At 32.7% G+C, this 26,705-nt stretch overlaps 4 protein-coding genes across 5 annotated transcripts in view; 1 reads left to right on the top strand and 3 right to left on the bottom strand.

The window, feature by feature from the left end:
* LOC108561189 overlaps positions 1-14,421 on the bottom strand; it is a 59,252-nt gene extending 44,831 nt beyond the window's left edge. The window contains exons 1-15 of one of the 2 annotated variants that reach the window (XM_017919023.1): positions 14,300-14,421; positions 14,189-14,241; positions 5,469-5,593; positions 4,563-4,697; positions 4,341-4,499; positions 4,100-4,270; positions 3,729-4,040; positions 3,468-3,680; positions 3,199-3,417; positions 2,811-3,134; positions 2,521-2,745; positions 2,228-2,464; positions 582-1,675; positions 184-349; positions 25-123 (exon numbers count right to left, since the gene is read on the bottom strand). In XM_017919023.1, the coding sequence (XP_017774512.1) occupies positions 25-123; positions 184-349; positions 582-1,675; positions 2,228-2,464; positions 2,521-2,745; positions 2,811-3,134; positions 3,199-3,417; positions 3,468-3,680; positions 3,729-4,040; positions 4,100-4,270; positions 4,341-4,499; positions 4,563-4,697; positions 5,469-5,474 (3,360 nt within the window). In that variant the 5' untranslated portion in view covers positions 5,475-5,593; positions 14,189-14,241; positions 14,300-14,421. The remainder of the gene's footprint in view (positions 1-24; positions 124-183; positions 350-581; positions 1,676-2,227; positions 2,465-2,520; positions 2,746-2,810; positions 3,135-3,198; positions 3,418-3,467; positions 3,681-3,728; positions 4,041-4,099; positions 4,271-4,340; positions 4,500-4,562; positions 4,698-5,468; positions 5,594-14,188; positions 14,242-14,299) is intronic. The other variant, XM_017919024.1, reaches the window with a different exon arrangement.
* Positions 14,422-14,706: 285 nt separating this feature from the next.
* Positions 14,707-17,283, bottom strand: LOC108561216 (inhibitor of nuclear factor kappa-B kinase subunit epsilon). The gene is made up of 2 exons (XM_017919061.1): positions 17,122-17,283; positions 14,707-17,064 (listed from the first exon to the last, which is right to left on the bottom strand). Exon 2 carries the CDS (start codon positions 17,054-17,056, stop codon positions 14,852-14,854), a length of 2,205 nt encoding a protein of 734 aa, XP_017774550.1. The 5' UTR covers positions 17,057-17,064; positions 17,122-17,283; the 3' UTR covers positions 14,707-14,851.
* Positions 17,284-20,453: 3,170 nt separating this feature from the next.
* Positions 20,454-26,049, bottom strand: LOC108561210. Its single transcript, XM_017919055.1, has 11 exons — positions 25,736-26,049; positions 25,533-25,623; positions 22,329-24,063; positions 22,023-22,088; positions 21,900-21,965; positions 21,752-21,814; positions 21,615-21,695; positions 21,102-21,557; positions 20,815-20,960; positions 20,670-20,760; positions 20,454-20,588 (listed from the first exon to the last, which is right to left on the bottom strand). The coding sequence occupies exons 1-11, from the start codon at positions 25,777-25,779 to the stop codon at positions 20,503-20,505; spliced, it is 2,925 nt and encodes a 974-aa protein (XP_017774544.1). The 5' UTR covers positions 25,780-26,049; the 3' UTR covers positions 20,454-20,502.
* LOC108561211 lies at positions 24,169-25,266 on the top strand. Its single transcript, XM_017919056.1, has 2 exons — positions 24,169-24,538; positions 24,594-25,266. The coding sequence occupies exons 1-2, from the start codon at positions 24,420-24,422 to the stop codon at positions 25,159-25,161; spliced, it is 687 nt and encodes a 228-aa protein (XP_017774545.1). The 5' UTR covers positions 24,169-24,419; the 3' UTR covers positions 25,162-25,266.
* Positions 26,050-26,705: the final 656 nt, after the last annotated feature.

Below are 26,705 nucleotides of genomic sequence, written 5' to 3'. Positions count from 1 at the left end.
TCAAATACTTTATTAAACTTTAACCTTCAATTGACCGCTTCTTCCAGCTGGACTGTCAGGTACTACATTTTTAATGAAAATTCCTAAAATCGTCTCCGAATTATCTTCGTGATGTAAATCAACCTGAAATAAAGTAGATTCTGTTACGCTTATTACTATAATATTCTTCGTTAGTTCACTGACCTTTCCACCAACTATGCTAATTCCTAAACTGGTATTTGGTTTTCTACTTATCTCAACGATTCTTTCTGGTCCCCAATGTTTCTCCAGCATTTTGCTAAATTCTGAACTCTCGATTCCATCCGTTCTATCATCTATTAGTTTACTAAAATTTGATCGGTCTTCTTCACTGTAATGAAATGCAGTATTCTATTTAGCACACTACCTTCTACTTTTATACTAAGTGGTACAACGCGAATAGCAGACTTCAAATAAATGACGAATATTGATTGATTATAATAAACCACAACGTGTATGCGATCTTATTACGGATTCTTTTTAACAGGATTAGCAAAGTGAACGTTACCTATGGCTTCGTATATGATTTATTGTATTAAAATGTTAAATTAATTATGTATTACCTTATATTGCAAATACCGTGAAGAAATTCAGATTTTCTCCGCACTCGGTCAGGTCCTGGGTCATAAGTCAAGGTAATAAAAGAATTGTCGAGAATATCTGGGGCGGATTTACTACGTATTGATAGCATTATCTCGTTGAAAATATAATCATCGTCAATCTCTTTACTTTTCAATTTGACTTCTCGAAACGCCTCCAAGCAATCTTCTATGTCATTGTAATATTCTTCGATTTTGTATCTGTAAGTAGTATTGCTTAATCTCTCCAACACGTTCGGTTCACTATGGCATTTTTCAGGTATCTCTTCAGGATATTGCACTAGAAAAAACTCATCTTCGCGTATCGAGTCATGGGTATTGTCGTACGATTTGAGTCCATCGTCTTGATGTTCGTATTTTGAATCCGATAGTAAGCAAGGCAACGAATTTGTATGATTGGTTTTCGTGCAGATATCCAAATCAATTTTAATTATTTGTTTCCCCTCAAACAAATCGTTGCCTTTCTCTAAAAAAGCTTTGCTATCGTGCTGCTCTGCTACTTGGTACTTTTTCTCTTCAATTTTTTTCTCCTTCTTTTTCAGACTTTCCTTTTTTTTCGTTATTCTTTCCAACTCTTCTCCCACTTGAGCCAATTCTATTTCCAGCTTTTGCTTGTTTAATTCGACCTCTTCAGCAAAATGTATCATCGATTCGCATTTAACTAGATTGCTCAGAGAGTTTGTTGGTGTTTTATCGTTTTTGAGAAACTCGTCGGAGAAGGACTCATCTAAGCACGTCTCATAACCGTCCTTCTCTGAATCCTCAGCACTTTTAGGCAACGTATCTGATTTTATCAGGATATGATTGACTAAATTATTATTTTCTATATTTGTACTAATTGTATCACACGAGCTTCTGTTTTTCACTTCAGGCTCTCGCTTCGTGAAATTGTGAATAACATTGCTGGATGCACAAATATCTTCTACTTGTGACATGCAAGGTGAATAGTTGAACGAACGGTCTTCTTCTATTGCTATCTGCACAACTTCCAAGCATTCTTGATATTCTTCGATGCACTCTTGAAAATCATCGATGCAAGTTTGATCATCTTCAGTATCCTACAAGAAAAGAAAAATAACATAAAATAACAAATAACTCCACTAGTACATAATTGTTTCTACCGGGTTTTTGTATCGGGATTGAAATTATTAGTTTACTATTTCATTAACTCTAATTCGACTTTATTTAATTATATTGTATACATATATGACATTTAGGAACTAAGTACAAATCCACGTTAATTTTGTGCGACACAGTGAGTAGACGGAAGTAGGTGTATATAAATCTGAAACTGAAACAAATTTGAATTATACTTCCCTTATCGGAATGGTCTGAACACAAAAAGGACTCTACTTACGAATAATATAATTTAAAAAACTTCAAACGTTTTCCAAATCTTGGATCCAGCGATTTAAAATCATTTGCAACCACTAAAACAATGAGGCCACTGTTAATAGACACAACACCAAAGAACGTCAACACAACCGCTACACATTGATTTTACACGGAATCGGGAGATTGTAATGCAACGCACGTGCATTAATACAAATAAAATACAAAAAAAAAACATTCAATCTATTGAGATCTATATGCATGTAGATGAAACTTACTTGGCTGTTGTGTGAAATCGAGTCGTTGGATAAAGGTTTGGCAACAGTAATCTTCACTTGTCCTTTGTGGGCACCCTTGAGAACCTGCACAGCTCTATCCAAGCTCGCATGCTCGACATCTATATCGTTAACAGCTAAAAGACGATCACCGGGAATTAGACGACCGTCTGTTTGGGCAACTCCGCCTGGTATTAGTGAACGAATTACTATCACAGTTTCTTGAGGATTCAGCGGATCCTGGAACACAAAATTCATTCAGTTGCGTTTCGACCAACCAACAAATTAAGATTTACTTGATAATCCAATATAGAAAATCCAAGACCGTGGTCGCCCTTATTCAATATGACATTTGTGGGTTCATTGGTCCACATTGCTAAACCAGCCACCAATTCTAGTGAGCGAGATCGACTACAGCAACTCTCACTAAGGACACTCGACGCTATCGAAGTATCCGATTTGGCTTTGACTAAACGTTCAGGACTCTGCATAATTGCGTTCAAACTTCCCGCTAAAATATTCTAAAATATTTCCGAAAAACAATTACGGAGTCTTTAGTTTACATCTACTACTACTTAAATCTTACTCGAGCTTGAAATGCTTCACGATGTTGAGACGTGTCGATAATACGAGTTGGCACAGAATATCTAGCACATACTAGTACAACTAAACTTGGAAGTTGTTTCAAAATAGATACTACCTCTACATGATTTAATCCTAACAACTGTATACCATTGACTTCGAGTAATTCATCGCCGGATTCAAGAATTCCATTTTTACCGACTGGACCATGTGGAAGAATGTTCCGAATATAATGATGTGGACGAACTTCTTGGCCACCTTCCACGTCTACTGTACCTTCCAAACTAATTCCAAGGCCATTCGTTGGTTCTTTCGTCAATTCGGCAATCTGATAATCGCACAAATGTTAATGACGAAGCAAATTATTATATAAATAGTATTATTATTATTACCACAATTTGCACTTCGTCTGTAAGTTTATCACGCCATTTGGTATTGATAGACTCTTGACTGCAAATGCTAAACTGCATCGACAATCTTCCATCAACTGTATCAATGAAAATCTCGTTGGGGTCATGCAATGGTGCCTCAAAATCATGAAGGACGGCAGAATCAAAATCGAAACTTGTTCGAGATTCGTAATCAGGTTCAATGCCCAATGAGCTCATATGCTGCAAATATTTCAATTAATTAATATTAACATGAAATGTATTGGGCTTACTACAAGACTTAAAGGTATTTTAGGCAACGAAGAGGCAGACGGTGACGGCGGTGAAGGAGGTTTCAGTTCGTTGGCTAATATAGCTTGCTGCAGTTGTTCATATTTTGGACCTCTTAGGTACCTTTCAAAGCGTATGTTCACTTTATTTCCTGTACTTTTTAACAGCTCCACGGCCTGGTGATTTGTTGATCCAAGCACAGATTTTCCATCAACCTAAATATCACTGATTAGATTTGCTCGATATATGCAAACGGTACTAACCTCAATTATACGATCATTAACTTTGATCGTTCCAGTTAGATCCGCGGCACTTCCTTTGCTGATGCTCTTAACAAATATTCCGGAGATTTCTTCCTTTTCACATACGTAACCGGCGACGGTGATTCCCAATCCCAACTCATCTTTCATTAAGTCTATTGTATAAATCTCTGTCTCCGGTGATGAATCCCTGAGAGCCATATCTAGAGGGAGAAGATCAACGGTAGTCACAGGCGGAAGTGATTGAGGAGGTAACGTTGGAACCGTTCCAATCGGCAATGGATTACGAACAACGTCCACTAATCCGGAAATAGTCTGTAAAATTTATTTATTATTCACGGTTACGCTCTCGCTTTTTTTTTTGTAAAACTTGCATGAAGTTGAAGATCACTTTGCTGGCCCGAGTATATATAAGGCGTTGAGTAAGAGTTGGACGGATTTTGGAAATAAATGTCCGAGTATCCATTTTCGTTGAGATGTTTGTCGAGTTCAACTGGATCGCCCAAGATCTTCGTTGGAACAATGGGCGCATGGCTACCCAACGTCTACCAAATATACACACTTCAGAGACCTTGACCCTCAAAGAGTAGAAGAAAAAAAGTGCAAAGCTATTACCTGATAGTCTGTGGAAGTGGATTCGACCGGTCTTGCAACCACAAGCCGCACGTGCACACCGCATTGACGAAGAACCGAAGCCACCTGCTCAGAACCCAACCCACGCAAGTTTACCTCACCTATCTGCAAAATGTGGTCACCGCTTTGCAATCTACCGTCCTACAATAATATAAGACAAAAAATAAAGTCAAACAAACTAATTAACGCTTTCTTGAAACTTACCCGATCGGCAACACCTCCAGGTACAATTGTTTTGACAACGACTCCTGTACTCCTGCCTCCTATGATCCCGAATGCCAAACCCGAACCATCGTTGATTAGATCGATAACTTCGACTTGGGCCCAATCGGTGTTCAGCTAGAACGATCACATATATTTAAATTTGCTGTTTTCGTGTGAATATCCGCATCACTGCTTCTTGAGTTGTATGATACACCATAGTTGTATAAATAAATAAATTTCGATTTTTACCCGACTGCAGCTCACCCCTGCCACTTTACAATGAAAACTTCTTTAAAATTGAATGCTCCATCAAATATGCAGGACTTTCATTCTCCTAGGATAACAGAATTCCGAGAAAGGTACGAAAATAAAATTGTTTCGTCACGCGACAACTTTTCACTTTAGAAAAGTATTACGTCATAAATTTCATATCATTTCTCAACAAAATATTACAACTGTATGTGACAATTCAAATAAAATATAATATCATATTTTAATTACATACATTTCTCATTTCATTTAATGTTATATAAAGAAATAAAATGTATTTACTTCACAAGTGAAATTAAAAAATATTTCTCTATTGTTTTCCTCCATGTATTGCTCAAGTCAGTTGAAAATATTGCTAGTAAGGAACTTTTATTTCCGGTCGACTGGATCAGTTGAGTGAAACACCGGCTCTTTTAAGATAATGGAAAGCTTACAAACATTTCAAACTCAATCTCTTTCAAATACAAAGAATAATTTTAATTTTAAGTTACGTACTTAATCTCAATTTAGATTTTTGTTATATTTTATATAATAGTTTCAATTTATTAATATTTCATGCATAATTGTAAAGATTGTTTTCTTGTTAATTTTATTTATTATTATTCATAACATAATGCAAACAATAACGAAACTCACCACCATAGTATTAAGTCTCGTATAAAATAGAAGTTCATAAATTGTAAATTCATTGCTTCCTGGAGCCACATGAGGCGGCTCTCATCCTTCAAGATTACTTCAGCATCATTTGAATTCGCACGAGCCTGCAAAAGAAAAGAAACTAGAAAAATACAATTGGAAATATAAAAAAAAAACATATATTCCTATTAAGTTAAGTATTCTGTATACTAAGATAATCATAATACGTGGTTTCTGCATACAAAATGTATACACTCATGATTTTGTCTTTTAATTAACGAAGTCAGTTAAAGTGCTGAAACCGACAATTATATCCTTTTTTTGGAGTACTACTTGAGCGAACAATAGGATCTTTGCATCGACCTGCATTTTGTAATAAACAGAAGCAGTTCAAGGACAAAAAGCTCGTACGCGAAAATGATTTCCTACAGAAGTTGAGTTTTTTAATTTGAAAACATGTCTTATCTTGTGTATTTGTGAGTATATATACATTAGATGTTTTAGAATAGGATTCTCGTGTACTTAAAATTAGAAAATACGATTTATATTTAATATCGTCGCATTCGCATCCCCACACGCCGATACATTTTAATTATGCCGAGCAAATAGAAACTATTTCCAGATGAATCCAGTTACGTAATGTAGATTTATGGCCGATGAAAATGGGATTAGGTAGAATTGAATGGGATTTTCCGAGTGGAAATCTAATACCCTCGAAAAGAAAAATTCAAATGTAGTTCACTTTAAAAATAACGCTACGCATTCCTAATTTCGATGCAGTTCTCGTCGTTTACAATAAAACATTATACAAAGTGTATAAGTCATGATTCTATATAATGCATACGCAATCTGTAGAATACCTATACAGTCAACCCTCCTATAACGCGGTGAGTGCGTACCGCGTTATATGGAAACCGCGTTATATGGAAACCGCGCTATATGAAACTCGTATTTAACCGTACAAACCAGGCTAATTCGTAGCGTGTTCTATGGAAACCGTCTACCGCGTTGTATGGAAACCGCGCTATAAGAAACTCGGAATTAATACAAATCACATCATTCGTAGCGCGTTATATGGAGACCAATAAATACAAAAGACAAGATAAATTATAAATTATTTTTGTATAATGTATTTAAAATCTTTTTTTTTTCATACAGTTTCCAAGCTTTGTAGAATGACAGCATTATAGTCATATATTACATATACTTACCAAAAGTTTTCCTATTCATTTTACTTTTATTACGGTCATGTTTTATGTTGATTTGCCTCAGAGGCTTTGTTCATAAAGACATTATTTTCCCAGTGTGCCCTTAACATAAAATAGCAAGCAGAGTTTGCATATGCCCGATATGCAGGAGTTGATAATGGATAGTATGTGTATAAAGAGAGAGCATATTAAGTTAATGGTGTTTAGAAAAATGAAGATCCATGTAACATAAAATAACTTTATCCTTGAAATATTTTCTTCTAATTTACGACTTATTATAATAAATAGTTAAAAGGGTGGAAAGTATTATAAATGTTTTAAATTTCTGATTCCCCCTTAATCTGTCACTTGAGTAAAACATTGCTCTCAATTGAATAGTTCCTGTGCCTCCAGGAAAATCTTAAATATTTCATAAAACGTAAGAAGGAAATGAATCTATTTCCTGTTTAAGGATTTTCTCGGACTGAGCAATTCTACGGTTCGCAAACGTTCATCTGCTAAATGGATCAATTAGTCGTCTCCTTTATATATTTTCTTTGTTCAGAATATTTTTCTTCCGAACAAACTTTATGTAATTGAATTTATCGGCCTTCCGAGCCGAACTAATCAATTCTTCTTCTCTGCTCTCATTCCTAGACTTTACGCCAATTAATATAAAGATGATTGCCAATCAACTAAATGACCTTGAAGTCTTAGAAAAATAATAGAATTCACTATTATTATTATTATTTTCAATCCACAAAAACTAATTTTACTGCATATTCATACTTAGTAATATTTGAATTACTAATTCAGAGATAAACAGACTGGAAACATAATATAACTTAAATGAAATTAACTGGAAATAAATTTGTAAATCTACACTAGATGTTTGGTATATGATAACATGCTGATATTCAATATTCAACGTGTACATTTGCAATTCACCCACGAAGAAATCGCAAATGCAATTTGCACGAGACGAGCACTATCGCTCGAATTCAAATTGTGCACGCATTTCACGTATCAAATTCTAATACCTACCAAGGTTTACGATATTTTGAAGCATGTTTTTCAATTTACAAACGATTCTTACATTACACTGCTTAACGCCTCAGCAACTAGGTGTATAAGAATATTGCAGTTTAAGTATTGTATTTTTTTTGGTACAATAAATTATTTTCATTATAATCAGAGAATCGAACCGGAACCGAACCGTAAACCGGTTTTTAACTGAACCGTAATTGTAACCGGAACGAAACATTGCTGAATTGAAAAACCGAAACCGGAACGAAACCCATTCCGGAACGAAATTAATTTCGGTTCGACTCTCTGATTACAATTAAATTAAATATGAAAATATACAAGAAAATATTGAAAATTCGCATTTTAAAGAAAGAATTCAATGAGACTTGTATGTCAGGATAGAGCATATTTGGATCAAACAATGAAGAGATGAAACGTGAATGAGGAAAAAGTAATTCGAAATGTATATTCATGTTGCATTCGGCAAACATTCATTTTGAACACAAAACCGCAACCAGAAATTTTCGCACTTTGTGCAAAATTTAAATTCAATTTAAAATAATACCGCCTTTAAATGAAATGCGCCAGTACTTTTCTTCCGAAAAAAAGACAATAAAATACAATTAACGTGCATTCGCTCAGCGTACAGCTTTTTGTGTACGCATTATGTTTGTTAATTGACTATATTGTTACTAGAATTCAGAAAACCATTTTAACAAACAAATCGATTTGATTGCCAATTGGAATCGAAACATTAATAAAGTTTATTAGCAAATTTCCATTTATGTTCGCTTACAAATTATTATTTAATTTATGTGAAATCAAATGAAAAGTGCTTTCCATTAAAATTTTATTAATAGGTAACATTTGTAAAGTATATATTGATTATATGTATTTCATTTAAATTTTAAACTTTAAATGCAACCAAATATAAATAAACCATAGGTCTTTCTACACATCAAAACGTTTCTAAGATTCTTGCAAAGTGCTTTAGCGTTTGAAACTATTTTGAAAATTGCTTGTTCGTAATTAATTGCAGTATTTACGAGCTCGTTGCAACGCAAATTCACGATCGTTAATGAAAAGTAAATAAACTGATATTTAACTAACTTGTTAACTATTTTATGTAATCAACATGTATTTCTAATTATATTTTGAGAAATATCAATAAATAAAGTATGTTCAATTATCGAGTGTATTTTTAGCAAAACCTTTGGTTTTATTTACGAGTTTATTATGTGGATGATTTTCTAATGAATGAATATATTATAAGAAAATGCAATATGGAAAGATCCTAAGAATCTCATAATTTTGTATTATAATGCGAAGTTTCGTTCATTTTACTATTATTAAAAGACATACAATTTTCAAAGATATTTCATAAACGAGAATCACAGTAGGGTGGACTACAATGGTTAATTACTTGAAGTAGGGATATTCCCACTTAATCCTACTTCAGATATATTGGTAAATAGCCTTATATTTACCAAAATTTCGAAATATATTGAAAGATTCAAATTTCACAAAGATACTAGTTCCACAAAACCTTGAAATTATATTTATACCATGTATAGAGTGGTCTGATGGAAAGCACCACACGAAGGCTTTCAATTGGAGTCCATTTAAAATTGTCACTAAAATATTCATCGAAGCCGTGTGGTGCTACGATACAAAGAGACATCTATATCAGACAGCATAAGCAGCAAAAGAGGGCAACATAAGCATGTGAGTACATAAAAATTTTGTGGTTTCATTCATTTACAGCCCAATGTCGTGTAATTTTATTTACAATCTGTTCATCAATGTGAACATTGAGTAAATATAAGATCGCGGTTGACATTAGATAGGTAGGATAGTAGGTGGATAGTTTTACCATTATGATGATTTTTAATTTGTAGCTTGGTTGTCATCTTGTAGGTTAACTTCAGTAGTATATTGATGCTCTGCGAATCCACTATTTCCATTGATTGTGAATCTGCTGCTATCCTTAACACTGTCATTGTCCATCGAGACTTGGCTGAAGGTCCATATGCTGAACCTCATTCATTTCACTGTCCATCTATGATGAAAGCTGCAAGCACCGAGAGAGCTCACAAAGGGCATGGCTTGACCAGGAATTGAACCAGCGCCCACTTGTTCGTTTCTCGGAAATTATAATAGATTGAATGGATTGAAAAGATACATATGAAAGCTGGTTATTTGGGGAATGCAGCGAGAATTCATACATTGCTGTTGTTTCGTCCATTTGGCAATCGCGTTCAAAATTGAAAAATGAAAAAGTAACACTCGAAAAACCAGTATCTTCACATTTTAGATGTTCTCAGAAACTAAAATAGATGCAAATATGCATATAAAACTGGGATGTTTTAGAAATGTAGCGACTATTTGCACATTGCTGTGCTTTTAACCATTTGGCTAAATACATATTAAAAATTAGTAAAAAAAAAATAACAAGTAATGGACAGAAAAATGATAGTTGCAAAGAGTAATTAGCCGGGCTAATGAGAAACTGAATGAGTCGGATTGAACTCATATCCGGTACTTGAATGCTGCATTCGGTGGAAAACTGTCCGCTTTTATCTGGCGTCGTCGGATGAACGAAAAATCGATTTTCCGGCAGAAGCATGTGTGCAATTTCGCAGTGTGCAGTAGTATCTCTATTGTCCACAGAATACCGAAAGAAAAGCAGATTCCCGACGAGGTTATTAAGAATTCCAGAATTCCCTTTTTTTTATTTTCACAACATCCTTCATTTACAACAAAAAAATAAAATAAAGAAATAGAAAAAAAAAAGTAATTAGCGCGATGCGGATGCGTTTGCAAAACCAGACTATGTTGTTATGACCTTTCACGATTTATGTCATGTCAACGTGCGATTTTTGAATTTAATCTACGATATTATTAATACCCGGTAATAAATCCTTGCACGCTGCAAAGGATATATTGGAATTTATGCAGCTACCGCATGCTGCATATTATATAAATAATTCCGTGCATCTTAGTTATTACTTTGGAGTTTAGAAATTCGCATCTGCTTCCACGTCTTCAAGGTTCTCTTCTACAGAAAGCACACATCATATTTCACGAACTTACAATATTGTATTTATTTTACCTAACATTTTCAAATGATTGAGAAGTTATATTAACAAAAAAATAACAATTATAATTCTTTCAAATGTCCATAATTTCTGGCTTTATGTATTATATATGTATGTAATATATGCAAAAGTTTTATTATCTCGTTTTACACGGTACTTTATTTACATTTTTTAAAATTAAATTAAGAAATTAATTTTTACACGTTTTTCTCAGAAACCTATCTACCGTGTAAAACGAGGGATAAGTGTATTTGCTATTATTGGATAATAAATTGGAATTATACACTTATATAGGCAAGTCAAACGTTTGAGTGTTTCAACGATCCCAATCGAAATCGCTTATCCGAAAATGAAGACAACAATTATTTTAACAAACTGTTCGCAATAGATTCAAAACAAATATTGGAGCAACAACAAAACTGTCAGTGAATTTCATAAATCTTCTCCCATGTATCTTTTATGAGGTATTGAGATTGATGACTCAAATACTTTTAATGGCATTGCACAGTCAATCAAAATGTGCTGTTTGATAAACATACATATTTGCCATAAAATGCAGCAAAAGACGTATTTCATGTATGTACAAAAAAAACTTTTCTATTAAAGAGTTATTAACGTATTTTCATCATTTTTATTTCAGGGATTAATTACTCACAATATGGTTTTCTTTATTGTAATCAAAGAATAATCAATAGCAAAATGTTATTAAATTTGGCCTCGTTCAATGAAGTTAATTTTTGATATCCAAATTATTTTAAACATGTCAAAGTAAATGAATTTTATAAAAGAAAACGTTTTTATAGAAGAAAATTAATAAACGAAGTAAAGCAATGTTTTGTAAAGGCAATAAAAACGGAAAATCGCTAAAAAGGAGAGTTCGAGTCGACATCAAAGTGATTCGAAAACCATTGTGAGCCTGACAATTTAATGCAGTTTCTATTTGTCGAATCTCTTTTACTTTTATTAAATTAATCAAAGAACTTACTTTTTCACAAAAAAACAAATGGAATTAATTAATTGTTTTTTTTTTCTCTATTTCTAAAAATTGTAATAAGTTATACAATAAATATGAAATTTAATATTCGTGAAATTTACTTAAGTTCTGAAAAATTGCGTCCGCTTAGTGTTGTAAGAACGATCGAAAATGCACGAAAAGGAATGCGAAAGCAAAGGGTTCTTTGTGTGTGAAAGAAACATATAAACAATATGCGCGTAGTATTGCAACATCAAAGCTATTTCAAAGCCTGCGAGAGATGAAGCAATTCCGAAAATATGTTCCAGAGACGCGATCAATTACATTCCCAGTGTTTGTGAAAAATAGAAATAAATAAAACGAGAAGGAAACGCAACAAGAGCTTGCCTGGAGTCATGCCAATCAAAATTTTCAAGTGCATCTGATAACTACTTATACTTTTCAGGCGATATTTCAAAATGCAACACACGCATTCTTTAAAACCATCGATTTATTAATACTCTCAATTTAAATACTTATCAACTGGAGTTTATCTATTTTAATATATAAACTTATTTTTCATTTGTTAAATAATACTGATTGTAATACTTCTTCTGTCCGAAAACGAGTAAAAAAAATATAAAAAAAAGGAACAAGTCTTCTTTGACAAACATTTAAACTAAGAAGAGAATCCTACTTGCTAATATCTTTAAAATGTTCATAAGAAAACAATGATACATTAAGTAATTATGTAAGTAATAAAGTTTTGTTTTACAATTCCTATCAATATAATATTGACATGTATATTGTTATTTGGTTGCTGTGTAATAATTAATTCATTAAATATTAAAGTATTACCCAGAGAACATAATGGAATATACCAAAAAATCCATTTGACAAACTGAAAGAAAAAAACGTAATTTTCTGGTTAAAAACGTATTTTAATAATTGATTTTGATTAACGGTTTAGAAAATTTGCTCCACGCTCGATCAGGTGAATAATAAATACCAGATAACCATGAAGGTGTGTTGTATAGAGTAAACGACCAAACAGGAAATATAGTCCAATAAATTTCAGTTCAATAATTACATTATAGATAAAAATATGTTATCAATATTTATAATATAAAATTTACCATTAATTTCTTAAAAAAATATGAAAGTATATTAATTCAATTATTTTCAAATGAAGTCCAAAGCACAATAAATACCGCATCCAAAACAGAAGTGTGCCTTGAAACAAAATATGTTTTAAAAATGTTAACGATAATTGCATTACAGTGTTTTATTGAAATGACGAATTACATAAATCAATAGATAAAAAAAAGCACTACTATTATAGCATTAAAATTACTTGTATCAGTGCATAATTTCATCTCATAAAATATTAATTTTAGTCTTTAGTAATTTAAAGCGAATTCATGTGCGCCTTGACAATGTAAATATAATTAAATGGCAAAGCTCTTGTTACAAACATAATAGTCATATTAATTAAGGGCGACCAAGAACGGCAAACTCGCTTTTGCTGTCTGTGTTAATTCAATGAACAATCACTTTGTAGATAAACCATCTAATAATTAAATGTTCTATAATTTATCATTTTGAAGTCAAGTTCATACATCGTTTTACGATATTCTGTGTGAATTAAGGTTTTTTCTATTCATAAATTTATAATATATACGATCTTGATTGAATCACCCTCGCGTTTCAAAGGTGAAAATCACGTATAATCAGTACGGTATATCTCGGAATAAATAATACGAACTTATTTAACAGAAAACGTAATGGATTCATGTAAAAGTTAAATTATTTTCTATATCTTTTCACCAGTAATTTGTAAATAATACTATTTAAAAATTGTCTGCTAGCTTTAGTATGTATATTTATTGCTTTATATTACATTAATCGAGCTAACAGTGTGTTTTGATTTGTATATTTACAACATTCTAATTACTTATCACCGGTTAAAATACTATGAAATTAAGTAGTATTATTGATTACATTTTATGTATAATTAAGTATTAATCAAATTGTGTTAATGTAGATAATGTTAATGTAAAGTTCAAATACAAATGCAGTTAATTTTCATTTATAATGGTCTGACTTAATTCGTTACTGTTAGTCGACATTTGGCTTTCGGTGAAATTTATTATTATGATTGATCATAGCGTTTGCCACAAAATAGTTTGGCCGGAGCTCAAAGATCCAATAAACTCATCATCATTAAATAAGTGTAAGACAATAATAGCTGTAATGAAGATAATAGTGTGTATAATTTCCAACTTTCTTGTTTAATATAGAAACAATGAGGATAATATGTTATATATGTAGGGCGGCTAGGATAATGGAATAAATTAAGTGCGATGTATATTGTTGTTGTTGTTTATAAGGGAAATGGCAAAAAAAGACGACCACACCATGTGTGTGAGTATATAAGCGAGCATGATCAATATTTACCTGTTTTACAAAAGGCGCGTTTTAGTGGAAAGAGCGCGCGTACACAGAATCAACTAAAAGTACAACGGGATCATCAATCATGTGTGAGGAGAACAATGGAAAAGGGCTTACCTTGTAGGCAGGACGACGAATGGTCGCCGGGGTGACGAACTTGTAGCTCGCGTTTGATGCGTACAGGATATACACTGAAGCAGGATAGACGCGCCAAACGTACAGCAGGAAACTGGTGGCCAGAAATGCTCAGGTTGCTGCTTCGTGAAAGGAAGGAAGCGAAACGCGCAAGTCCACCCAAATACTACTCGCGAAATCAGTACTGAACTTTTCGCAGGATTACATCATGCCTCAGCCCCTAAATTATTGAATAATCGTTTCAGTCACCCAAACACTCTGGAAATTGGAATAGGAAAATGAAGCAAACACACACAAATAATATTTAAATAAAATATATTTTTTACGCATAAAGTCATGAGATAATAATTAATATTCTAATATAATGTAAAAACGTTAGTAAACCAATAGAAAAAAAATCATTTTTATTGTGTACAAATCACAGGAAACACTTTGAATGCATTACTGAAGTAAGTCCGATATATAATATTTTGAATATTTAACAATTTATAGAATTTATTATTAACTCGAAGCCTCGAAAATGAAAGCTTATATTCACTCGTCTTCAATATCGACTTTCTTTGTTAATCTTTCAATCGTCTTTATAAGCTCGCCGTTATACCTCAAAATATCCTCGATGTTCGTCCTATATTTTTCAGCCTCCTTAAATATACTTCTTAATTTCCTCTTCTGCGTAATACTCATTGCGTTCGGTGTATCCGTACCATTGTTGGCGTGGTCCAGGACTGCTTGCATGTCCTCCATGTACTGCGTGTTGTAAATGCCCAGATTCTGTGTGAAATTCTCCAGCTTATTTTCGTACATGTTCACGTCTTTGTTGAGAATCACCGTCTTCAAGTAAATCGTCTGGGCAATCTTGTACCAGTCGCCGAGTATCTCGGCGAAATGGTTATAAGCCGGAACGCAATCCGATTCCAGGAGCTGCTTGATCCTACGATTAGTTTCGGTGATTTTCGTTCTTTCCAGTACGTGAAACTGCTCATCATTGTAGCTGAGCGATCTCGTGGCACGATCACGGACGAGATGTTGCCACGAATCACGAAGCCTCTCAATTAAATTCTTTGCTTTTTCTGCGGCTTTCGTTTCCGATGGACATTTGATACCGTTGCAGGACGAATCCCATTCCAATTGCAGCGTGTTCTCATGCACGTGCTTTTCATACACCTGAGTCACCTTCGAATAGGTCTCTGTAAGAAAATCTTCGCTCAACTTCTCGAGATCTTCGGGTAACTCGGTAACTGTAATTTTAGTTTTGCTCAGAGCGTTTATCGTATTTTGCGAGACTTGGAATGTATTGCAGACCATCTTCTGATTAGTCGTTAATTGTTTAAGATGTCTGGAAGTTGTATTTATCGTTCTCAGTTTATTCTTAATGTAATTAGTGAAATTGTTAACTGAATATTTTATAAGAGCAGTGGACCTGGATATTTTCTCAACGCGCCTCTTGCAGACGTGAGCGATACTGCAGGCTGTCTTTGCCTGCGCCGCATCGTTCTCTACAGAAACGATATTTGCGAACTCAGGAAACCGAGGAAGATCCGGCATGCCGATTATTGAAACATTATTATTTTCCTTACTGAAAAGCACCAGCGGTTCCTGTTCCACTGTTGCTGGATAACCTAAAGCTCTGGCATTCGAGCCAACTTCATCCAAAAATAGATTACTTTTGCAGAGAAGAATTTGGTTTTCAGCTTGAATATCTGTTTGCTCTGCAATATGAGCAATTAGTTGTTCAAAAATGTCATCAGGATGTATGTAGATCTTAATGTTAGTGGCACGATTTATATGGAATATGTCAATTTTCTTTCTCAAAAGAATATTAGTTGATTCATTAAAAAATTTCTCAAAACTCCAAATGTTCTTTTGATCAGCCTCCAATAAACCAGCCAAAAGTGGTGTAACAATTTTCTTCAGACCTGCACTCAATTGACAATTAACTGGCAATTCTCTGCTCCACTCAATGGAACCTTTATCTTCTGTCTGTATTCCAGAGATCACACCACTTGCCTTCTTCGTAGTTATATGGAACATTGTTTCTTTATTCCTTCTTCCTCCATAAGGTCTAAAAGGTAAATTGCCAGTTGCTACATGGTACAATGTTACCCCAATGGACCACAAATCAACAGTGGCCCCAAAAGTTTTACCTTGAGGCTTTCTGAGTACAGCTCTTTCATACATATCTGGATGTAAATATTCCTCAGTGCCATACAAGGAATTGAATTCTTGTCCATCTTGCAACTCTCTTGCAGCACCAAAATCAGTCAGTTTATAGATAGTACTACCGTCATCAGAAATAAATTTCATTATATTACCTGGCTTCAGATCTCTGTGCACCAAGTTATTGTCTCTCAAATGTTTCATTCCAGCTGATAAATGGTCTAAAACTAATAGAAATTCCTTCTCTTCTAAACCATATGTATTCTCAGGATCATCTAAAATATTAAACAGACTGCCACCTGTGCATAACTCCATCACTATGACTTTTCCCCTGCCATCTTGCTGCTCTTCCTCAATCGCAAGTAATTTTACTATATTTTTGTGGTTCACTCTACGCAGCACCTCAAACTCTCTCAATTGAACATCTCCTGGACGCATGTAACTCAGTTGATTGAAAGTTTTCACAGCAACTGGCTCCCCATTTATTTTATTTACACCTTGATAAACAGCACCAGTGGCCCCCTTTCCCAATACACTGGTTGTACACCAAACATAATTCAATGATCCTCTTAGAAAAGACATGATTTATTCTAGAAATAATACTGCTGATATTAAACAAATTTTACAAATAAACATACAAGTTTTACCTAATATGATAGTAATATATTATGTATTAAATATACATATACAATTTCAAACCATTATTAGACAATAATGAAACAACATTTAAGAAATGTGTATCATTTATAAATAAATTACTAATTTTTATATAGTATGTTGACTAATATTACTGGCTACTGATTACTGGTTTGTACGTATTATTATTATAGCCAACAAAAGCCATTCAGATAAAACTAACAGTTAAAATGACATATAATAAAGTTGGTTGCCTATACAGTATATTTAATACAGAGTGTATCATAAAATAATCTCCAATTTATAAAGAGCGAATCATGACTTTGTGAGGCCCTTGGCACAACCTGATTTGGAGGCCCCTTATTAACCCTACTAAGAAAATCATAAACACACTATCGGAATATTCAAGAGACAGTCTGCAACCACAATTACGTATGCCTGTTGCTGACTATTTTCTGTAAATTGTCGCTGCTTATCTTAATTAAAATGCAATAACTTGAAATATAATTAGTTTTTTTATTTATTAGACTAAGTACTAACATTACATTTGTGCAAGCACTATTTTGACATGTTTGTTTATTTAAATTAGAACGTTTTTAAGAAAATGCCTGACCTACAACCTTTGAAATATTGATAACAGATGGCGTCTAGTTATCACAAAAGGGAATGGTTCTTTTTGTCTAAAGTGCAGGCAACCGAACACACACACTTTGATGAACAAATAGAACGTCTTAAATAATGGCCTGTATTTTCATAAATATGAACTCCCATAAGAATGTTATATATGGATATGGATCTTGAATATACACAGATTAAAATTAGAGTAAATATTTGTTTGTAGCTACAATAGTGTCTTCATAATTGATTAACAAACTTTGGTATTTCACGAAAGAGTTGGGAAAAAAACGTCATCGAAAATGGCCTGTATTTTCGTATACACTTACTTTCAGACGAGTTTTGGACATTAATGTTGATCTTGAATATAGAGAGATTAAAATGAGTGTAAATGCAGATTTACCAAATTGTATAGTTGATGCAATAGGAATAATGATGATCTTTGAATATCGGTTGACCGATCTCTGCTACAATCAAACATTGTAGTAAATATATTATGAGAATGGTACCTTTATATAAATAATTACAAAACTGCAAAAAAAATCAGATAAAAATACCCGTTGGGTCAATAATCAAAAGCTATGTACAAATATGAATACAAACAATCAGATATAATAATCAAATATATTAATTTTAAAGTTTAACAACTAATTTCATAATTTCCATGTTCTTTTTTTCGCGTTTTTCTGGGATATCAAGGGTTTCTTGCTTATTTTTTCTTCTTCCTATATTTCTCAATTACACCTAATCAATAATACCTAATTACCTCTGGTTAAAAATTATTAACAATTTGTTCAATTTAGAAAATATTCCGCATCGGTCGCTCGAGAACGCATCGTCTTTTTTCTCCAATTGTTATATAAAGTAATTTTCGTGTTATTAAGAAAAAATGTGAAAACTCTTCGGATCTCAACGAAACAGCGATTTTTAAGAAAATCCAATTCACTTTTTTTTCCAATTTCTGCAGATCTTAGCAGGAGACTCGGTGATAGCACGAAGATGCCAAAAGGCTCGTTGAAAAAGTTAGGTATTCAGCTTTGAATTGATCATGTAATAATCTTAATCGACAACCCCGAGAAATTCACGAAATACTGAAAAAAAAGCAAATAATCGTCTTTTGCCTGTATGTAACGAATATTACGTAACTTTTGTTTCATGAAAAGTTGCGTATGGGTGGCGACCAGTAGCGCATCATGACTTTGTGAGGCCCTAGGTGCTACCTGATCTGGAGGCCCCATATTGACCATACTAGGAACATCTTTTTTTTGCGATTTGGAGGCCTACTTCGCCTATGCGGTAACGCGCCACTGTTGAGGGTATATACATAAGGGGTATAGAGTACTTTAAAATGCATACTGATTATTTGTGTGGTACAAACTGTATTTCACATAACTAATTTGTAAATTAATGTACTTATAATCTAATAAAAATAATTCATTGATTGATTATTATTATAGCATGCATTGATAAAACAATAGTAAAACTGATATTCCTAAACTTATAACCTTTATCAACGAACGAATACTCAACTCGAAACAATTGCATGCATGCAATTGTAGATTGGTATGAAGCAATTGCATCAAGAACATATTACGCTGAAATGAAAAACTTAACAAATTATACATTTAAAATAAAAACGAATACGTACTGCTTCCAAAAGTTCTTCATTATGGTAAAATACATCAAAATTATACATGTTTTCCGCGATGTTTCTCGCCTGAAATACTTGATTTTTAATAACTTTCAATATGCACTCAAATATTTACTTTAGGCTGAAGATATCCTGCAGGAAGCAATAGGATTAAAATAAATGAAGCGTTTTTTAACATTTCCACAGATATATCGGATCCTGCAGTCATTGTGATATATAATTGTATTAATATTTCTATGACATTTATAACGACAATATTGAAGGCAGCCAAACTGAAAACCTGATTAAATTCGCTAATTCCATTAGCGATATACTGAAACATTAATGAAATGTTATCCAATAATTCCAAATGTCTATGGAATTGGTCATCAAATTTTCTGGAAATATGTATCAAGTAATCCAATTTCGTGGAAACAATCATTACGTAGAGACTGATATGCATCGTAGCTAATCCATGAATAATAAACTGCACCAATTCACAAATTGAATTAGTTTTCATGCTCAAGTATTGAACGACGCTGCCATAGATGAATCCATTTAATACCAATATTAGTATATAACACGAATTATAATTGGGTTGATGACTCATGGATGCCATCAATAAATCAAACTTGTATATTTCTTCGTAAGCTGACAAGAAATGCCGCCTATAATACCATAGCAGAGAGTGAACAGAGAAAGCAGAAGTTACTTTAAACACAATCACAAGACTTTCATTGATTGAAGTATCAAAGTACACCATACAAAAGAACAACACTGTAACAAAAAATATTTTTTTTATTTTTACAAAAAAAATAGTTAACAGCACATACAAATTGCAATTACGAAAATTGTTAATGCCTCTTTAAATTCTCTAATTTTGAGACGACGTTTATACACAGAAAACGGTGTCATGCCCACGATACAAGTACACACCTCCATTAAATGTACACATGATAATAGTACATTCCGTCCCATCGTAATCAACCGGAATAAATGATCCTTGCATGTAGCGCATTCAATATTTATAACAGTCAATACTTTCGAGCTCTTATAAAATATGCATTATATGTGTCAAATATTTATTCATAACTATTATAATAAATTATTAAAAAAAAAAAGGTTTGAAACTGACTCGACTATGATTTTATTTAACTGACGAACACGTTTCCTTCGTGTACTCTAACCAAACCGTCTGATCCTCGCTGATGTTTTCCAAACAATACTCTACACCTAAAAAGAAAACAATGAATTAATGAAAAATAAGCAATTGTTCTTACTATAATGTTAAAACAAGATTGGTTGAAAACAAACCTGCAGGTATGTAAAATCTAGTACTTTTTCCCAACAATGCTTGTCTAGTATACACGTGAACCAAAACTTCTCCTTCCAAGATTATAAATGACTGAAACCAATAAAGCATTAGTACCTTTTAATGTAACCTTAATTATAAACTTACCAGATTGCTTTTATGTGCGATTGAAGTTGTTTTCTTGTTCTTCGGCATGATTTTGAAGTGACCGAAGGACAGAGTATTCGTTCGCAACGTCGGAGCTGATAGATTATTTCCTAACTTCTTGAATTCTGGTTTATTAGAAATCCAATCTGCAAGCAAACACGAATATTAATAATTAATAATATCGTAATAATTGATCTTTTTTAAATGTATTTTTACGATTATATGAATTTGTTTTAATTTATATCTGTTTATAATGCATATGAAAATATTAATATTACTGTAATTACCTATCATCTGAGTGCTGCCGGGTAACGTAAATGGAGTATTATTATACTGACATTTGCTCCGTCCGAGTCTCGAAACACCAAGGTTTGAGGTAATTGTTTCATTATCGCCTGGTCCCATTACATTGACTTCATCACACGTCAAAATATTTGTTGCAGTCGTTCCGGCGTCTGACTCAATGATACTCGATAGTGCTGTTTTTACAGATGTTGTATTCGTTTGTGGTATGACCTTACCTTTAGGAACTTTAAATCCCTGAGTATTCAATGAACTAGACGTAGAGAAATTCGCAAGCTCGTCATCATTCAATATATTCTTTGATATATTATCTTCAATACTATTGGCAGGTTTTACTGTTTTAACTTTTTTTGTTTTCGTAGATGACTTTGGCAAAGTTTTTTCTTTTTGTTTCGTTACCCTTTTCGCCCTCGTTTTCTTTGGACTCTTCTGATTTATATCTAAAAAGAAACTTCAATATAAATAAAATGTTGCCAGCTATTTACGAGAATACATACACATAATCTGCATTGAATTAATCTTGGGTGGTTTTCGTATCCTCTTGCCAATTGTCAATGTATCTTCTACTGGTGGTGCATCTAGAAAGTAAAACAAATTTATAATTGGAGCAATTAAAATTATGTATGTAACATACCATTTTGAACGTGTACTTCTTCCTGAACAGTATTGACACTAATATTAGCTTCAGGTGGCATATCTATAAATAAGAATATTTTAATGAATTTTCTCAATTACATAAAGTAATTAAAATTATGTTTATATTGTGCTCATAGCATACATACTAGTTTCGGATGGATTTTGCTTCGTATCATTTTTATTTGAAACATTATTGGTACACTTGGCTGCAACTATTAAAATCAGAAATATAATATTATACAAATTATGAATTAATATAATATACATACTTTCTTTTGTTTTTGCCGGTTTTTTCTTTGGAACATTTTTAGTAAATATCTTCTCTACAGATTTACCTACAATAAATAAATATAAAATTTAGTTTTATTAAATACATAAATTTAAGTACACAAATAGACGAAAGAAATGTATTTTTTAATTAATACAGACATTTAACGTAGAAATTCGGTACACAAATTACCAAGATATTAAAGACTGGAATTTATGAGGACTGCTTTCAAACGCTGATTATTAATGTTTATAAATGAAACGTGATGAATAACTAACTATAAACAAAATGTATTATTTTAACTTGCCATTTTCAGTTGGTAATGGATGTTTTCGAGGTCTCCCTCTTTTCCTTTTAACTGGTATGTCCGATGCAGTTTCCTCAACGTTTCCTATGTGATTGTTGATGTTCACTGAATTTATACATTCACCCACCACTGAATTAAAGCGTTCGTCTGTTCGTCTGCCTACATCAATATCATTATGCGTTTGTGATGGATTGGTTTTAGATTTTCTTATTTTTCTATTAACTGGTATGTCCGATGCAGATTCCTCAACGTTTCCTGTGTGATTGTTGATGTCCATTGAATTTACAGATTTATCAACCACTAAATTAATAGGTTCGTCTGCCGACAGACCTTCAGCAATATCATCGTGCGTTGATGATTTATTGGTCTTCGATTTTCTTATATTTCTATTAACAGGTATATCCGATGCAGTAACATCATCGTTCTCTACCTGATTGTTTTTGTCCATTGAATGTATAAATTCATCAACCACTGAATTAATTCGTTCATCTGCGGACAGACCTACACCAATATCTTGATGTGGAGTCTTATATAATTTTCGTAACTCTTCCAATTCATTATCCAACTCATTTAATTCTGTAGTCTTTTTATTTCTACGTTTTTTTGCTTTGCTGACATTTTCTGGTTTGATGGTTACATTTTCTAATATATAAATTGTTGGTTCCTTAGGTTTTACTTTTCTTCTTGATCTTTCATGGACTACATTGCTATTAGTCTTAGATAAATCTGCCAATTCTGTGATACCGTTGACAGACGTAACAGCCGATTTGTTCCTGGATCTAGTGAGAATTTGATTTGAGCTATCAGACGTCTTTTCTTTAGGTATAGAAACGTTATTGCTTTCAGTAGAATTCAATGGTTTTGTAGGCACCTCCTCATTATCTAAATTTAATCTTGCTCTATTCTGAAATAAATTAATTTTCACAATATCCATTTGCAAGCTCTTCTGTGCATTCGTTGTAATCAGACTAGGAGTTTCATGTATATTTAAGTTGTCCACATTAAGTTTTTCATTTTGTACAGTTTTATTGCGTTTCGATGGAGAAACAACAACGTCTGAATCTGTTTCAATGTTGGTGGCTTTAACTTTTCTTCTCAATTTCTTTGTTCTCACATCCTTCATCACTCTGATGCTCTCTTCAGCAGATGCTTCATACATGGATGGATTTTTCACAGATTGTTCTGCATTACTAGCACAGGTATTATTCATCTCCTTTGCAGGTGGAGGCATCATTACATTTGACGTATTATTGATAGGTGCAGATGTGTTAGTTGCTGTTGTTCTGGTTAATCTTGTAATCATTCTAGGTAAGCTATCTCTTTTAAGCGTTGTATTAATAGCAATAGATTTTTGAATTCGTTCTGAATGTACATTACAATTATCGATATTATTAACATGGAGACTATTATTTTTTCGCCCACCATTCATAATAATATTTCCACGTATATTTGAGTTCCTTTTATTCTTCGAAACAGGATTATCTGTTAAACTTCGTGAAACGCGTTTCTTATAATTATTCAGTGTTTTAGTTATAGGTGAACAGTTTATAGGTGTTATCGTTGATTTGGTACTCTTCCTGAAAGCCACGGGTGTACTGCACGGAACACTAGTAGCAGAATTATCATTTTCGATTAAGCCATGAAATCGCTTTTTCAATGCAGACTTCGATAATTTTTCCACGCTGTACTCCCTCACCACCTTAGGGAACATTTTATCCCTATTCCATCGCCGATTCTAATGGGACAGAAAAACAAAGTACTCAATTAGATTAAAAGCACATAAAATCAATAGATCATAGATTGTTATGAATCCATTCAGAACTCACCGAGATGTCTAAGCAAATATCCATAAAAATTAGAGATTCTCTCTACATCTTGGAATTTTTTCGCGCGCTATGCACATTCCCGGTCAGTTACGACGAGAAAAGTAATCAATTTGTGAACCAGAATAAACTGAATTTATATTACCTTATATCATCTATAACTATTTATACATCGTTTTGCTACACAATATACTTTTTGATAGCGTCTGTGGAGGTAAGCACAGTCAGAGTATGGACATCAATTATTATCAAAATCATTAGAGTACTGATGGGCATTAGAAACGTAATGATATGCTTCAGCAAACGGCAAAAAATTGTAAATTTTTTAAACTGGTTGACAACATTCGACACGAAGCTTTATAAAGCAGGAGTGAGCATGGATTTTCGGTAATTAGTTTTAAAAATAAAATAAGACAATGTATAATGTATCTTTTGCTTATAGATCAATCAAGTATTTAATGATTATTAGGAGCTTCTTCATAACTTTAACAGTGACAGTGAACCCAGTGGTATGCACGTTAAGTAGACAAGACATGAACATCTGTTTTGAACATTTCATAAGTTACAATCTGACATTTATTATCAACTCCATGATTATGCTGCAGTTCTCAGTATATGTTTTTATTCTCTGGCAGAGATTAAGGGTTATAAATAACTCCATAACAAATATGGTGACAAATGGCAGTTTGAGTTTCACAAATGATAAATACCCTCCAATACTTTACAAGAAACAAGAGATGGACACGTTGCTGAAGCTATTATGTGCTATGCATAACGAAATTTGCAATAATGCAAAACTGTTGAATGAAATATTCTCAGAGGTCATTCTTCTAACTATAATCAAAACATTTGCAGACATATTGAATGGCCTACACACGCTAAGCTCTAAAACTCAATTAATATTAATTATATTTGATTGTTCTTGGGGAGTTGCACTACTGATTGAAGTGGTCTTCATTTTGATACCTTGTACATCAACTAGACATGCTGTATGTATCATTGTTAAATGAAATTCAATAATTACAAGAAACTACTCTTTTCTAGTCACAAAGAACTGCAGAAATTTTAAATATGATGGATGTTTCAAGTGACAAAAGTCTAAAGTTTGAAGTGAGTTGCTTAGTGATACAAAAGATATAAATTATGTAATTTATTAAATTTATAGCGGGAAATGTTTCTACTTCAAATGATGCATCAGAAAATTAAATTTACTGCAAATGATTATTTCCCTTTAGATGAAACTGTATTTATAATGGTAATAGTAAATATAGAATATACAGTCTTTTTTTTTATAAATACAATTATTTCAGATATTTGGCACCTCCGCAAGTTATTTAATAATTTTAATGCAATTTGAGAGTATTTCTTTATGAATACTTACAACCAAATTAGGGTTGGAGTCTTCTTCTGATGATGTATCTGATGGTAATATTGGTAAGCTCGTAGTCGAATCCATATATTCTTGTTCATTTCTGAAAATTAGGTGGATGAAATTGGATACGAAACTCAAATAAATATACATATATGTGATAGGTTACAACTTGTTGCAACTAATTGTGGGAAAAGATAAATGCACAAACTTACTGTAAATTGACTGGTTCTGTATAAAGATCTGGTAATCTATCCATTGTTAACTACACTATTTTACATTAATGTCACTAATAAATTAATTATAAACACAAATATTTCTAACAATAGCCTTCAAAATATGCCCAACGTATATTTCATAGTTGTAGATGGCGCTTCCGATTCATTTTGTTTTACTTGTATGAAAAACTATATACTAAAGAAGCCATAATGTTTGGCACACTTTTTGATTAAACATAAAGCTAAACTTTTTTTACTACTTCATTAATTTATTGGAACACATTACTCTTAGGTCGAAAATTGGAGGGAACAGTTGTTGTTGTTGCTACTAACTATGAACATTTACTGCTGATAGATGGCGCAAAATATATCCATTAGTCTCTACACATTACATCATACCTGGTTGCATAACTTCTATTTTTTAAATTATAACTGTTCGGTATTTTTAATACCCCCAATGGATTATTTTGTGGACTGATTTAAAACTCACTAACTTTTATTTTGACCCAGATGGCTTTAATTATCTACTTTAGGGTATAACACAATTATTTAAAAGACAGGACAAATAACTGTTCAATCTTCCTAATCCTGAAAAAAAAGTGCTTGTATTAACGAACAATAAACCAGGACAAGAATCACTCAAGGAATAATCGTTTATTGGGCTATGATTTAAAGTGTATTTGTTAATCAATATGCATTTACATTATTTGTTTACTTAATTCCATGCTTTATTTAGTAGTAGAAACAAGGACTCATAATATCATCGTGATTCTAATGGTTAAGAGTCTTAACTCTAATTAACAACTATAAATAGAATAATTTATAAGTTTACCATTTTGAAACTTGCTGACCCTATAAAATGCTCTAGTTAGAGGATATTATGATTCTCTATTTCAGTACTGCTGGAGATTAAATTAAGACAGATTAAATTGTCAATCACATTAACATGTATAGAGGAAAATATTTA

This window comes from Nicrophorus vespilloides, unplaced genomic scaffold (assembly GCF_001412225.1).
Source record: "Nicrophorus vespilloides isolate i.1.1-1 unplaced genomic scaffold, Nicve_v1.0, whole genome shotgun sequence".
Classification (NCBI taxonomy): Eukaryota; Metazoa; Arthropoda; class Insecta; order Coleoptera; family Silphidae; genus Nicrophorus; species Nicrophorus vespilloides.
This window is presented reverse-complemented; position numbering and strand designations above follow the sequence as displayed.

Bases quoted from the DNA above. Each gene is read 5' to 3' on its own strand.
- LOC108561216 (XM_017919061.1), bottom strand. From the start codon at position 17,056: ATGTCTTTTCTAAGAGGATCATTGAATTATGTTTGGTGTACAACCAGT.
- LOC108561211 (XM_017919056.1), top strand. From the start codon at position 24,420: ATGGGCATTAGAAACGTAATGATATGCTTCAGCAAACGGCAAAAAATT. The intron at 24,539-24,593 runs GTAATTAGTTTT...TTTTGCTTATAG, and splicing joins GGAGTGAGCATGGATTTTCG to ATCAATCAAGTATTTAATGA.
- LOC108561210 (XM_017919055.1), bottom strand. From the start codon at position 25,779: ATGGATAGATTACCAGATCTTTATACAGAACCAGTCAATTTACA. The intron at 24,064-25,532 runs GTAAGTATTCAT...CTGTCCCATTAG, and splicing joins ACTCCAACCCTAATTTGGTT to AATCGGCGATGGAATAGGGA. The intron at 21,696-21,751 runs GTATGTTACATA...TTTACTTTCTAG, and splicing joins AGAAGTACACGTTCAAAATG to ATGCACCACCAGTAGAAGAT.